Here is a 15,729-nt window from a genome sequence, read left to right as displayed (position 1 = left end):
CTGGTTTCAGCGTGCATTATACAATACTACGTCTTGGCTGGGCGGAAGTTTCGCCCGAAACCTACTGGTAGTTTTCTGGCAAATAAAAACAACTTTCCTGCTGTGATCATGCTTGTTTTGGAAAACAGTTGTGTTTGGGGGGAAAAAATGGCATTATCTCATATGGTTTTATTTTTTTGGTATATTTTTAATTTTATTAATAATCTTGTGCAAAATTTGGAGTTATTTAACAACTTTATCGTAAAAATTTTCAATTAATATTTCAAAGAATACTTTCTTTAACTTGTGCGATTGTATTAAAAATACTAAATTAGGTATGTGTTCTTGCTTGTAGGGTCAGCGTCAAGGTATTTGAAATAAACTAGGCGAGTAGAACTCGCAACGAGATTTCCGTACTTATCATATAAAATTTGAAGGAAAAAAGTACTGTATTTCACAAATTAAGTAAACTTATTAAAATTATTGCTTATTTACTGTACCACTAAATACTGCTGTGTCAAAATCATTGAATTATTATAGATTATATCAGTGATATAAATGCAATGGTTCATCAGCGATTTCCACAGATTTTGGACTAAAGCCCATTAATCTGGATACCGATTATCAGTGAGGTTCTATGATTTGTCAGTCAGCAAAAGATTTTTCTTATGAAATATCTTATAAAACATAATATATTATATAAAGGTTTGCTCATTACTTAGACTTTTATTTGAATAGAGTAATTATTATTGTTGTGGGTTAACATTGAAAAAAACTAGCTGTTGTAACCCGTCGGGTATGGTTTTTGTTGGTTTGTTATTGGACGGGAGAATTTAATTACATAGTTTTTTTATGTCCTGTTTTATCTATTGAATTCACTTGTGCATTAAATATTTTATTCCAAATACACTACTAATTGTTATGGTAATAATAATCTATTTTCATACGGGTTACAAATTAGCTAAATGAAACATTTCATTTTAATCCTTTACTTCGTCTAAGATTGGTTGATAACAATCAAATGTCACCAGTTATAGCTACATTTTGTATGTTATGTATTTGAACATAAAATTTTGTGTTTTATATGTAGCAGTTTTCTTAACAAAAAAAAAGAATTAAAACTGACAGATTCAAATACCTTCTACTTCATTTTGACCCAAAAATTCACAGTATGTTCTGCTTCAAATGCTACAAATAATGAGTTACTACATAAGACAAACAAATCGGCTAATTTTTGCATTTTGTTATAGAGTGCTTCCAAATGATGAAATATTTTAAAAAAAATAGTTTTGGGTAAAAGCGCTTAATGTTATGTGAAAATTTAAACTTTCTAACTTATCACATGTGCGTGATAGAAACCTGTTACAGGCCTACAGCTGAAGTCAAAGCAACTTTGGTGATTCGTAGTGTATTGACAAGCGAGAAATTACCGACGCAGGATGCTAGCCAGGTCTCGGTTAAGGCCCCCGTCTTCCCGCGTACATATACGGTGTGCAGAGCTTCAGAACATACTACTCGATTTTATAATTGTCTAAGACAACGACGTAGTGTCATTTAAGAATACGCTGAGAGGGAATATCGTTCATAAACTGTATTTTCAGAAGCGTGAAAATGGCTACTACACGTGTTTTCAGAGTAATATTTTAGGAATGAAACATCCGGTACAGATTCTTGAAAGCTGTCAAGGGACTTGTATCACAAATTTTAACTTCATTTCGTAGCCATAAAATTGTTATCGTCACCGCTCAAATCCCATAGTTGTTATATGCACGACGAGAAGACTGCGCGAAAGTTCGGAGGCATTTGCTTAGAGGCGATATCGCGCTAGAAGCACCAGCGAGCGTCGCACTTATCATCCAAACACATCCTTAACTATAGGAGGCTGGCCCCTGAATGTAAATTACGCAGAAGGTACTTGACGTTCGCAAAGCCGCGGAGAAGCTACAGTAAGCGGTCGGAAGCAAGTAGGCTTCGCCACACGTTTGCAAAAACACTGGTTACAGATGATCCAGGGATCTTCATAAATTGACGGGTGCTGAGTTAACTTTCATCAAACATAATTACTCTGGAATATTCTTGGTCTACAGCAAAATCGCACCTCTTTATTCCAAGTGTGTGTTCACCTTGTTTACTACGCAACACTTGACTCGGAACACGGAAACCGTCGTAGTTTTTACGGGTTTTTTTGACGTGAAAACGTCTAATAAATCGATGAACGCCGGCTGCACGCACGAAAAAGTGTCCCGTTACGCACATTGTTCCGTTACGCTGTGTCCCGTTACGCTCATTGTTCCGTTACGTTGTGTTCCGTTACGCTGTCGGCGAGTGCAGTAATAATAGGTTATGTTACAATAGACTAAAAAATTATGGTGATTCATATAATTGATTATTTAAACAGTTTATTTATATGAAAACTTGTTCATAATTATATTTAAACTTTATAGCTAACGCCAGTTTTTAAAATTAATTACAAGTCATATACACTTGAACTGTTTCGTCGACTGTTTATAAAGTGAAGTGAAAAGTTAATGGGGTTTTCATTGCTTATTACAACCATTTCGGCAATAAAGGTTAATTATTCTTGCATTTTAAAAATCTGTTTACTAGTATAATTTCAAGTATTTATTCTTTTATTATTAAAATAAAAATGATTTAATTTTATTCATAAAAATATGCAATCATTTCATCAATGTTTTGTTATGATGTTGTCACGTTAAACTATCGACCGTAAACCGACTTTACAGACAACCAATTTTTTTTCCCCCCGGAAATTACAAAGAACTCGGTGTGTTTTTAGTAGTGAATTATTGGTTGACGAGTCCGTAAAGTTAACGGTACTTTGCAGCGGTGTGGGTCAGGTGCGGCGAGCCACTACTTGCCTGAAGCTCGCGGGGTTATCTGTGCGTGTACGAGTGTACGGGCTCGCTTGCCCCCAATAGCGGCGCAGGCAGGGCCTTATCGCGCGGCCTGACAGTCGCTGAGGCCGCCGCCATGGGCCCACCTCGGCGCCGCGGGAAGCCCGCCAGGAGTAGCCGCAGTCCGGAGGAGGTACTTCTAGAATCATTGTAATTATCTGCGGAAGAAATTTTGACGTGGATACGTCTTTAAAATTACTTTCATAGTGGGAGGCAATTAAAAAAAAAAACGAATGATAACAAAATCGGGGGATACAGATTGGTGTTGCAGCTATATTTATATCATCTCCATCCAAACTTTAATCACACCACTGGATAGCTAAAGAATAAAAGAATTCGTTACGCGAAGTGAGGACTGTGACGCATCGCGCGCGGTGGAGGGGGAAGGTCCGCCATTTTGAGGTCATTTTTTTCTGCGTTTCGAGATTTCCATTTAGTATAACTTTCGACTCGGAGAAGCTACGACGTTAGTTTGAGTTTCAGTCGCCAGCTCTCGTCAAAATCTATCGAATGCATATATAAGACATTAGTGTAAAATAGTTACATTGAATGTATATGGTGTTAAAATAAAAAATAGCGAATTTTATATTTTGTGTAGAAAATATTACCTGTCACGAGGCGACGACATCGAATTACTTGGCCGCGAGCAGACTGTCTGATGGCTGCAGTGTTCTGCGCATGTGCGAATATTTAAAAAATTGTCAACAAAGGCATTCCGTAGTGTGAATATAGGTACTGCTTTGCAATGTTTATTAAATTTAAGCAATAATATTCACTTGCAAAGTATTGTCATTGAATTTTCCTCAAAACTGAGATGGATGCAGATCGATTAGTATGTTTAGTACAGGAAAAATATATTTTATATAATCCATCTTTGAAGAAGTATCATGAAAGAAATTTGATTTCAAGTATGTGGGAAGAAATAACGAAACGAAAATGCGGTGCTGAGCTGCCGCAAGGCATCTTGGGAAGTCACGCCGTGTCGCGTCGTGTGTTGTCTGATTCTGTGTGCACCCAGCCTTAGCAATTCGCGGCCACTTGGATAGGCTTTATGTCTCGTCATTAGCAATGTCATTCGAGACGGCAACATCCAATGAAAGAAAAAAATACATTGATATTGGATAAAGTATTGACAGTAACTTAAAGAAAGGAGCCATTTTAAATTACCCATGGAGTAATTTATATAGACAAAGAGAAATTTTCTTAGCGCCGTTAGTTCGCTAGCCGCCGCGAGCTCCACTAATCGGACGGGTCTCACCAAGGAGAACGATAGGAAGTTGCCAGACCTTACTATATGACCGTGTGCGGACATAGAGAAATGACACACACTCACTCTGTATGTTTTTTCTATTATAAAAATGAATTTACCCCTGTTTCATAACATTAGGGATGGAATTTCATATTAATATGTAGCATTTGTGTTAAATCAGGTTATGGGCTAGCTGCGTGCCAAAACTCATCAAAATCCGTTCAGCGGTTCGGGCGTCAAGGAGTCACAAACATGCACACTCACAAACGTTCTCATTTGTGATTTCAAGTGTGATGCGACAGATAGTTTGTTTGCGCGGGTGCCCGACGGGATGATGTCGCCGGGCTGCAGCAGCTGTGTGTGTGTGGTTGCAGACGAGTCCTACATGAAGCTGGCGCTGGAGACCATGGAGGAGCTGGACTGGTGCCTGGACCAGCTGGAGACCATACAGACGCACCGCTCCGTCTCGGACATGGCCTCCCTCAAGGTAAGGACCGGCCGTCCGCCCCGTCCGTGGACACGGACTGGACACGGACACGGACTGGACACGGACACGGACTGGACACGGACACGGACTGGATACGGACACGGACTGGATGCGGACACGGACTGGATGCGGACACGGACTGGATGCGGACACGGACTGGATGCGGACACGGACTGGATGCGGACACGGACTGGATGCGGACACGGACTGGATGCGGACACGGACTGGATGCGGACACGGACTGGATGCGGACACGGACTGGATGCGGACACGGACTGGACGCGGACACGGAGAGTGAACGCAGACACGGACAGTGAGCGCAGACAGTCGTCGAGCAATGCACGCGCTTGTCTGTGGAGTGGGTGTCGCTCTGGTCGCATATTTGTTTGCAGAACAACCCGAAGTTTACTAGATTGCAAGAAAGAATGATAAAGTTTTTGACATGTAGTGGATGTTGTCTAAATAAGTACATATTTACAATTCATCAGCTATTATTAAACTTCATTATGAACCAAAATAAAAAAAATGAAAAATGCTATAACTTTTTACTTTAAAAATTATTACCATGGAAAAATTTGTAGACACGTTAACAGCTTAGTTTGTCTACATTTTAACGCATTACGTTTAGAATATTTTAGTACTGGTGAATGGAGAAATCTTCTGCGTCTAATGGCTACTCTGTACCCAATAATTTAAATATAATTTTGGAAGCAAACGGACGAGTCAATGTATACAAAATCTTATTTAAACCGTTCTGATGGAAAATAATCCATTGTTATTTGTCTCCATGCGAAGAAGACATTCGGTCTATGTCATATTTTTATTCAATGGTTTAGATCAACGTTTGAGTGTCTATCACTTGCCTCCTATTATATTCTATTATAAAACTGAATTTATCCTTTCTTCACTCCCATAGTGATGGAATTACATAATTATATGCATCTTATGTGTTAATCCAGGATATGAGATAGTTGTGGGCCAGATTAATTCCAAATCCGTTCAGATCTTCGGGTGTGATTGAATAGCAAACATTCAAACATTAAAACATCCAAACATCTGAAATTCTGAACATCTGAACATTGAAACGTTTGAACTTTCACATCTATCTATAATATAAAAATGAATCGCAAAATGTGTTGGTAAGCGCATAACTCAACAACGCCTGGACCAATTTGGCCAATTTTTTATTTTAAATGTTCGTTGAAGTTCAAAGATGGTTTTTACGGCGAGAAAAATTCTAATAATTGCCGGAAAAACCCTAAAACCAGCCCTTTTCTTTTTCCCATACAAACGTTTTCTAACTAAAACGAGCACTCATTGTTGTTTAAACAATGTAGGTATGTTCCTAACGTCAAAGAGTCAATTTTCACTTTATTACCTCTGTACAAAGTTCAATCATATCTATCAAAACAGTGTGCGTTGGAGCACAGATAAACAAAATAAATAAATAAACCGAAATCGAATTGTTCAATTTGGTCGGCTTCGCGATATTATTTCATTTGTTTTACTTTAAAATGCATCAGTTTTCAAGTCATTACATCAGTCAAACAAAACCAGCGTTACCAAAAGTATTTCATAAGTTTAAGTTTTTATTATTTCATTTCCCTATTTTAAATACGGCTTGAAGGATTTGACTCCAAGTCATATCAAATTTATAAAAAGTTGAAACAACAACAAACTGTCAATGTCAGTGTTTTTTTTTCTTGGATTTTAGGTTACCTACCCTAATGAGTTTGCTTTTGTCAACTTATACACAAAACAAATTCTTACCAATATAGTGTTTTTGCAGTGTTTATTTACCTATGATCGCTAATTATTGCATGTGACAAAATAATCTATAATATAGATATGCCTCCTATTAGACGAATCAATTTAGGTAGAAGAACCCGAAATGCTACAAACCAAGTTAATTACCGATCTAATCATGCACTACAATGAAAATAAAAATTATTATGTTTCACATGATTAACAATAAATATATTACTTATTTTTTAAATTTTTCTTTTTATTTATATGTTTTATTTAATTATATTTCTTATTCACAACACCCTATCACCAGGGTGACGGTTCTGTTCAGGAGAATTTTTTTCCCCGACTATAAAATATGTAGGAACAAAAAAATGTCACATTACAAATCATTTTGACAGGACTTTATTGCAATTTAATTAGGCAGTACGAAGTCTGCCGGGCCAGCTAGTTTATATTATAAGTAGGATTCACGTGCCCGAAAAATTGTGTTTCCACTAGAATATTTACAAAACAAAACACCACTTAATCGCTCAGTGATCCCTATATTTCCAACACGTTGAGTTTGCGCCAAATAAATTTTTGTTCAGACTGGTTCATTAGTAAATTTTTGGTATCGTTATATATGTAAAATACTCGGCGTGCATTACAATTACAATCAAATTTAAAACAGAAGAACTGTGAAACCCTACAGTACGACAAATAAGCCAATGATATTCGTGTACGCTCTCTCAGACCAGATATAGCATTGAACAGTTTCACTTGAGCGATGCTGTAAAGGGCAGACTGTCAAGGGCCACGGTGTTTGGTTCCCAGCGGCGTATTTCCTTACCCTAGGTTGACTCGCCAACGCGTGCCTTAACTGCGTTCTCATTGGCCACATCTCTGGTGGGAGAGGGGAGGGAGATGTCAGCGCGGCTAAACAAACCGTGCGGTGGGTTAAAGGTCATAAGAAGGGAATCTAGTTGAAGCAGTGATACGGCATTGTTGCGAGAATATTAAAAACATTTTATTTGTGTTCGCGCGTGTGTGTTCTTTCTTACGCCTGTACTTATCTGAAACTTTACAATGACTTGAAATATTTCAGTCATAGAAATAGCGTTTAAACTTTCACTGTTCACTTCATTGTTAACAATTTCAAATTTTGACCGTTGAAATGTTCTTAAATAATTCTTCTAAATCTTTTTTTATAATCTGCAGCAGTAAACATCGCACGCTCTCGCCCATATAATAGCATGTAATAATTTTTTCAAGCCTGCTCTGGCTGTGTGCTTCTACGCCAGGTCATGGCAACTTCCCCCTTCCTCTTCCAGTATCAAAACAACCGTTACCATCATAAAACTTAGCCAGGGCGTGACCATTCCCCTCCCCCAACCGAGCTGCGACGAATCACAGCATGCTTTCGGGGCCAGTCGGTGAGTCAATCTAGGGTAAGGAATTACTCTTCCCGGCGAAGTCTAATCCCGACTTTTTTACAATTGGAAACGTGGCGGGCGTTGCCGTGCGTCAGTGTGTTTTCTTAGAGCACTCCCTTGCCCTTACCCTCACCGGTTCGTTCCGTCATTGCTCCATCGGCATCTCGTTGGCTATTATTGTACTTGATGAACCTGGGGTGGACGAGACGAACACTCGATCCAGGCAATTCGATTTGCACGCGTTCTCCAAATTTCTGACTTCGTTTCGGTGGGGTTTGCATAGTAAATTCTGCGTTTTCGTGTCATAAAAAGTGTTTCATTCGCAGTTCGCAGTAAACTGTTGGTCACGAGCCTGCAAAAAAAATCTCGTTGATGCGAAACTCTCTTTCGATTACTGTTTGTCGTGAGGTACCGTGATCCGTGTGGCGGGCGAACTGCCAGCAGATCCCCGCGCATGCGCACGGCGCGTCACGTGACATCGTCGGCCAAGGAGCGCCCCCTCGCTTCCTCATTGCCAAAACTCCTCTTCCTTATCAGCGCCGGAGGGGTTGGCGGGCCTGGATCATAGAGCACCGATCACGTAGACTGTGCGCGCAAGTTGGGCTGGAAAAAATTTCTGTGGTCCCAATATTGAATGGCTTGCTTAAGAACTGACTCGGAAACGTGTGTCGTGTGGCGGTCGTAGCTGGCAGATTTGAGGTTATGTAATATCTGTTTCGCTAAAAATGTTTGAGATTCAAAGTAATTCTTGATATTTAACGAGTAATTTATAAAATAGGCCTATGCACTAGAAAATAATATGTATGTAATTATTATAATTAGAAAATAAACCGGCGTGTCAGTTAAGAGTACCATTTGTAAACATACGCACGTTAGTATTCAAATCAGCATGTTTTGACAGATCTAGTTGCATTTCGAAAGCCAGTGTTGGAACAACACGTAAAACATAAGATAAAGTATATCTTGTCATCGGTAATTATTAAGGTTGTCTTTCTAGCGTTTGCAGTGCAAAGGACACAGTATTTAATTAGTAATGATATGCCCACTCTAGATGTGAATTAGTTAAAATTGCTTCTTCAGGATAACTAAAATTATTATTATTTCACTGACTGAATTAAACTTATTTACCTGCAATTTCAAATAATTTTTCAGTGACATCTATTGATTTTACAATTAATTCGCAATGCCAGTCACTGGTTCTCACCGAATCCCACGTTTTCTCATTTCCCGTAAGTAAACATTAGAAGTTTCAGTAAAAATGATTGTAACGTAGGGATACATGTACTTATTTTAATTAAATTGTTCAGTGATTTATGTTTTTTTTTATTTGAAATAATAATTGGCTTACGATTTGGCTTTAATCATTAACTTGAAACAGTCACAAACGTTTGTCTACAAACGATACTTAAAAAGACGCCCTCTGTTATTATTATTTTATGCCTCCATTTGAAGTTTTTAGTTAGTGTTTTTTTAATGTACTATAGTCACTAACATCAAAACTTTCTCTTACCAAATTAAAACTTTGAACATAAATTTATAATCGAAAATTAATATTTATAAACTCAACAACGTTTCATATTCGCACTCCATGACACACACTATTATCAGTCCTGTTTGGAAAATATATCTTTCAGTGTTTTTATTTGAAATTTTGTTACTGTGGCGTGTGCGATAATCCAATCATGGTGAAGAGTGCACGAACTTCAAACTAACCACGTTGAATTTGTGTGAAAGAGAGCGCTTCATCTTGAAGTTGAAGCAGTGTTTTAGTCCTTGAGACGCGGATGAAAACCCATCTGGTTCATGAAGTTGAGTCATTATAGTGATAGGGTTAGAAAAACTGGCCTTCGCTTGACTACATGAGCATTGAGTAGTAGCGGCCACCAAAGGTTCAACTGACGATTTTAAAGTACAAAAGAAACATTAAAAAATATAATTTATGGTAGCCATTGTATCTCTTGGTTGTGACGCACGGCTGTTTTAATTACCTACTTGAAATATGATTCCTCTTACACGTGAGAGTAAAATAATAAAGCAAATCTGATATATCCAATTGTTTATATTCATGGCACAAATATTATTTAGTAAACAGAAACCATGTAGTACATATTTGAAATATATCTTTCATTTCAAAACGTTTGGCATAAAATACACCTGCACGAAAGTTCTGTTGAGAAACAGACCTGCAGTGCAAGAATTAATTTCCCCGTAAAATTAATGATTTTTCCAAAAATATTTTCAAATTTTTAGTTTTGATACATCGAAGAAAATCGTTTTCTAAAAGATAAATTGTGATACCTTAAAGCGAACATTTTTTTTTTTAATAATTAACAAACTTAAGACCTAAACACAAGTGATAAGTTGTGAATTTCAAAACTTTGGAAATTCAAAGGGAATTTTAGATCTCCAGGGTTTTTAATTTTGTATAAAGTATTGTTTTATCTTTGACAATGCGATTCATTAAACAGTTCGAACTTTTAACCACTAAACATAAAATCGGTAAGTTTATTCCATGTATATTCATAAAAAATATATTAAAAAAATACCCTTTTAAATCTGCATATCTTTCGAATTTGTACTAAAAAAAACGGGCCAAATCCATTTTAACCTAATGTGACCCGTTGGTAGATTTGGTCTTATCAAATACATGTTATTGATACTAATTTTGAGTTCTAATAACTTTTGAATTATTGCGAAATTTTAGTGATTATTGTGGTTTACAAAAACCCTTCACAGCACGATAACAACTAAAATAGTTTATATTTCTTAAAAAATTACCGAATGAAGCTTTATGTCATTTCTTTAAAATACCTGCTACATCTATGGCAGTTAAAAAAACGAGCATTTTTGGTTCCTTAAATGTTGTTCCCATATTCGCTTTTCTTTTAAAATAATCACTTAGGATAAATAGTTTCATTATCTTTACCATTTTGATGAAACAATTTTAGTTATGAAATAATCCTTAAATTAAATAATTGTAGTTATGATATTGTTAACCTATTCACAGAAGTCAGCAAGTTTTGCCTAAAGTTTTACAATTTTTTTTACAGAACATTCTTTTGCTACAGAAACCAAAAATGTTCTAAATCCACTATATATTTTTTATGTACCTAAACTACTTTTGACTGGTACAGGAAAAAACAGTATTTACGGCCGAAATGAATTATGTGTATTAAAATACCGTCAAATATTTAAAAACTGGTATTTTTTTCGCGTACTAACCAACTTGCGAAGTGTTAAAACTAAACGACTGCAGATAAATCTATTTTAAATTTAAATTGAATCACGAATATTTGTAATATTGTAGTGAAATTAATGTGTGGTGGCGATATGAGGTGTTGACGGGAAAGGTTTTGGTTTTGAAAAAAAAAAAGAGGGCGCCAAAATGAGTCCTGGCCCCGGGTGGAAACTTGTCTGGTTGCATCACTGAAAGTTTTTACACGAATATAACTTGTTATATTTTCCTTCTGTTTCCCAGCAACCTACAGTTGAATCTTTTTCAGACTGTAGTTTTCCGTACACCACTAACCGTAACATTTTCCTGCGTCAAACTGGTGCATTTGCCGTCCGTTTGCGGCCCGTGTTTGCAGTAGCAGCAACGGAAGCAGGTCTAATTTACATGTTATTCATGTTTTGGCCATCAGCTGCAGTTTTTATTTTTATTTTTTGTATCTCTCTAACCACACACGCGTCCATGAGCTTCAAATGAGGCCATGTCCAGACAGGAGCGAGGGTGGTGGTACGGTGGGTGAGGGGGGTGTGGAGAGTCGATATGGGGAACGACGCATAAAAAAAAAGTAGCGGTCGTGCAACTGACCTCCAAGTCCAGTGGGGTAGAGTGCGCTCGCGGTATTTTTTTTATTGCTATTTACACTCCTGTGCTTCATGATCTCTCGTCTCCCCATCTCCCTCTCTTCCCTACCCTTTAACACCGTCTCTCCCTTTTCTTTGGCCGTACTTGTTTTGATGGTCGCTGGCCTGGAATATTCATTCCCCCTCGCGAGCCAGTCCTCTCTCGCCGGACTTGCTACGAGAATGCCGCGCATAAAACACACGTACGCGTTGAAAAAGAACACTGTGAGTAAATGCAGCTTTGCTATTCGTCCATTTATTTATATGCTAATTGCGAATTAATTCGACAAGTACACCAAGCATTAAGGAACATGAAATTTGGTTCCAAGGGGCATGGCCATGCATACATTGTTACATGGATGCTGCAAAAGGCAGCTTTTTTTGTCCAGACATGTTTGCAAGACATCCAGAACGTATGTTAGAGTACAGGCCGTTTTGAATGATATTTACTGTTACGGAAGTGGCTGTGTTCAAAGACTGGCATTGTAATTAATGCTTATTAACCATCATAAGGCGTCGCAAAGCACAATTACAGAATTTTTTTTTTGGGTTTTGTAATGTGGCGATAGTGCAGAAAGTGCCTTACTTACACTGTGTCAGGGAATGCCATCACCTGCAAAGTTGGGACCTGAGTATTAAAAACTCGCATGCCACGAAGTAAAAGGTTAAACAATCTCTGATAACATCTGTAAGAAGAACCTGGTGCCACAGATTGGAAGTTTTCATGGAAGAAGCTACCGCACTAGAATTAACGCACAACTCCTAAATCCAAACTGTTTTCTTTTTTACAGCCAGTACTTTTACTGCTACACAAACTGATATGCTTATGATGTTTCTGTTTAATACTACATTTAAACCATCTAGAGACTTAAAAACTCACAAATCAATCAAAAAATACAAGTTTAACTCGGTAGCGCCATATTTTGTGGGCTGAAATTTTCGTCTTGATTACATATTTCCATCGTAGATTTCTCCTGACCAAAATCATTCTTTATAATAAAACGCCAGTGCACTGCTAAAACTTCCATAGACAGTTCCACTCAGCCATTCACCGATGTTAGCGTGAAAATTCCAATAAATCTAAATAGTGACATACTGAACTAAAATATAGTTGAAATTATTTTTTTATATTTTATGTTAGGCTGAAGTCTCGTTGGTAACGAGGTCGTTTGAGATGGTAATACTCAACAATCAAACAGAGGTGTATCGGGGATTGAAAAAGGCGAGTCGGTCGAGTGGTCAGAACACCCACCGATCCGGGTTCGATTCCCGGCGGGATCGAATACGGATTTTTCGCAAGTGAAAAAACGTGGCGGACGTTGCCGTGGCCTGTGGGTTGTCTCGGGGTACTCCCGTCTCCCCCCACGAATTCATTCCGTCGCTGCTCCCTCTCATCTCACCTCACGCATTTCCTCATGCTGGCCGGGACGACAGGTCTGTGCCTCGGGTTGAGCAGCCGGCTCCTGTGAGTCCCATCCATGCAGACCCTGCCGTGGGCGGGAAACTACGTGTGGATTTTTTTATTGAAGTTATACCTCTTTAAGCGCTATATGAAAAACGATGAGAGTGAATTTTTACGATGCGCGGTCACCATGCAATGAAATTTTCACGGGATAAAAAAAAAAGTCTAAACACAAAATAAAAAAGGGCTGAATACAAATAAAACTTATATATGTACTTTTAAATCTTATAATTAATTGATTTATATTGAATACTGGTTGATATTATTAAAAACATTTACTTATTGTGATTATTATTGATAGAAATTTTGTCTATAAAATTTCTCAAGTATATTCATGTGAGTGAAATTATTGCGACGCGCGCAACATGCAACAAAAATTGACAAGCTGATAAAAGACAACAGACAAATTAAAATTATATGTGTGTTTTTAAATCATATATTTTCGTGATTTATATTAGATACTGGTCCATTAAATTAAAAACATTTATTTATAATGAATATTAATGTTACAAATTGTGTTTAATTACTTTTGCAAGTGTATTTACATAAGTGAGGTTATGTTCCTGTAGGTATAATTTATTTGCATGTGTAAATTATAAATTATTTCATCAATATTTAATCAAAAATTAAAATTAATAAATTAAATAAACATTCAGTAAAAATACATCAATTGAATAAACATTTCATTGTTAATTAAAATTTATCTCCATTATTTTACTAAATTAATTAATTTTATATACCTACGTTTTTATATTAATATTGAATACTGAGTATAAATTTATTATTTTTTAAATTTTATTATACTTTACCAACCGTATTTATAATATCACTCCAGCCCTTTTATTATTTCATTTCTATTAATCATTTGCATGCAAAATTAAAGTTAGGTTTTTACAACGCCAAGTAAGTAGGTATAACTTCTAACGCGCGTAAATAAGCACACGCACGCATTTTTTATACAGGTTACGTAGCCTGTTACGGCGTGTAGTGAGAAACCACCCTACCATTTGCCTGGAACGATTTCGCGGAATCGTAGGAAACTAACCAAAATCACAATCGTATTTCTAACCCGGGACCCGTGGCACTGAGCCATTTTCGCTCCGTCAATTTTTATCAAAAAAAATGGAGGGGGGGGGGGGGTTAGTGAGGAGTTTCTTTGAACCTGCTGCCCAACCAGCGGGAAGAATATTATAGTCTGTGCAAGTTTAGATTGCAGTACAGAGTAAATGGCGACCCAGCTTTTTAACATTAAAACCTTCCATCACAGTCAGTTTTAATACTTCTAAAATTGTTATTTTTGTAAATTTTTTAGACCATAAATTAGTGGCAATTGACGGTATTTTCACAGGTACGGTCATTCTGACAAAAAAATAATAATTAAATGCTAAACACCAATTATTGTTTCACATGAGAAACTATTTGTAGCATTCCTTTACAAAATAAAATGTTCCAGATAATTTTTATAAATTATTACTACAATATGAAGTTGGGTCTAAAACACTCCCCCCCCCCCCTCGCTGGTGTATATCTGGCAACAGAGCACACCGAAACAAGAACAGTGCTAATGGCAGAAATCGCCTATTGGAAAGAGAAAGTGAGTGCCCGTTTATTTGCAAGCTGCAATCTAAGGATGGGACGCAGTATAGTCGCTGGCTAAGTCCGTCAGCACTTCAGGTAGTTTGTGTTGTGGATTGAATCCCGACTAGGTACCTGTGTAGCCAGCTAGCGAGACCAAGAGTAGCATCTCCAAGCTGTTGTGCCAAGAATTGGAGCCTTGGTTTTTTTTCTCTCTCTCGTTTGAATGGAATATTATTTAAATTGACAACAAGTGTTAAAATGTTTACACAAAAGATATATATACAGTTATTTTTTCGTAATTTTCTAATTCTTTGTGCATTTTTTTTTCTTTTTTAGATAAACATGTACTTGAAAATATAAATTTTGAAGCACTTGTACGTTCAGTAAACACATTTGAAACGAAACTGGAAAATCAACAATTTAGGGGTAAATTATATGATCAGTTTTTATTGGAGTCTTCGCCTTAGCAGGAAAACATTACGTTTGTGGTTGTTCAAAGTTTGCCATCAGGGCATTGAACAATACATTTTTTAAACTTTTTCCCCCAATTCACGCTATCTCGTCTTTACACAGTGAATTTGGCGTTCAACATCTTGAAGATGCATGACACATGTTTGACACTTTTTTGTTCTCTCTGTTTCTCCTCACACTTTGCAATGAATAATTTAGCAGCGTGTCAGGTTTCGTATATCTTCTTTCTACCAAATGACAGTTTCTCTTCTCTGTTTGAGTGTGACGGTATATATTTCTTTATTTCACCGTACGTCATTTCTCCATTAATTTATCCTTCAATTTTCTGGAAAATATGTCTTGGCATTTTTGTGTACAAAAAAAGTTTAAATAGGTCTTATTCTTTCAAGAAAATTTAACTTAGCAAGTAATTTTTTTTAAATTATTTAATACGAATATAACAAAACAAAATATTTTAAAAAAAGTCTAGAGAGTGATGAAAAGTAAAGAGTAAGTTAAGGGCTTGAGAGAGGGAAAGGGGTTTGTTGGGGGGGGGGGGGTTGTTTTTCCCAAAGTAGTGGAAGATAGAACGCTGA

General features: G+C 37.0%; 1 protein-coding gene across 4 annotated transcripts in view; it reads left to right on the top strand.

The window, feature by feature from the left end:
- Positions 1-15,729, top strand: part of LOC134533159 (3',5'-cyclic-AMP phosphodiesterase-like) — a 779,555-nt gene that overhangs the window by 576,898 nt on the left and 186,928 nt on the right. For all 4 annotated transcript variants that reach the window (XM_063370518.1, XM_063370520.1, XM_063370519.1 and 1 more), the window contains one exon: positions 4,518-4,630. In XM_063370518.1, the coding sequence (XP_063226588.1) occupies positions 4,518-4,630 (113 nt within the window). The remainder of the gene's footprint in view (positions 1-4,517; positions 4,631-15,729) is intronic.

This window comes from Bacillus rossius, chromosome 6, assembly GCF_032445375.1.
Source record: "Bacillus rossius redtenbacheri isolate Brsri chromosome 6, Brsri_v3, whole genome shotgun sequence".
In the NCBI taxonomy this organism is placed as follows: Eukaryota; Metazoa; Arthropoda; class Insecta; order Phasmatodea; family Bacillidae; genus Bacillus; species Bacillus rossius.
Note: the sequence above shows the minus strand (reverse complement) of the source record. Positions and strands in the feature narration are given on the sequence as shown.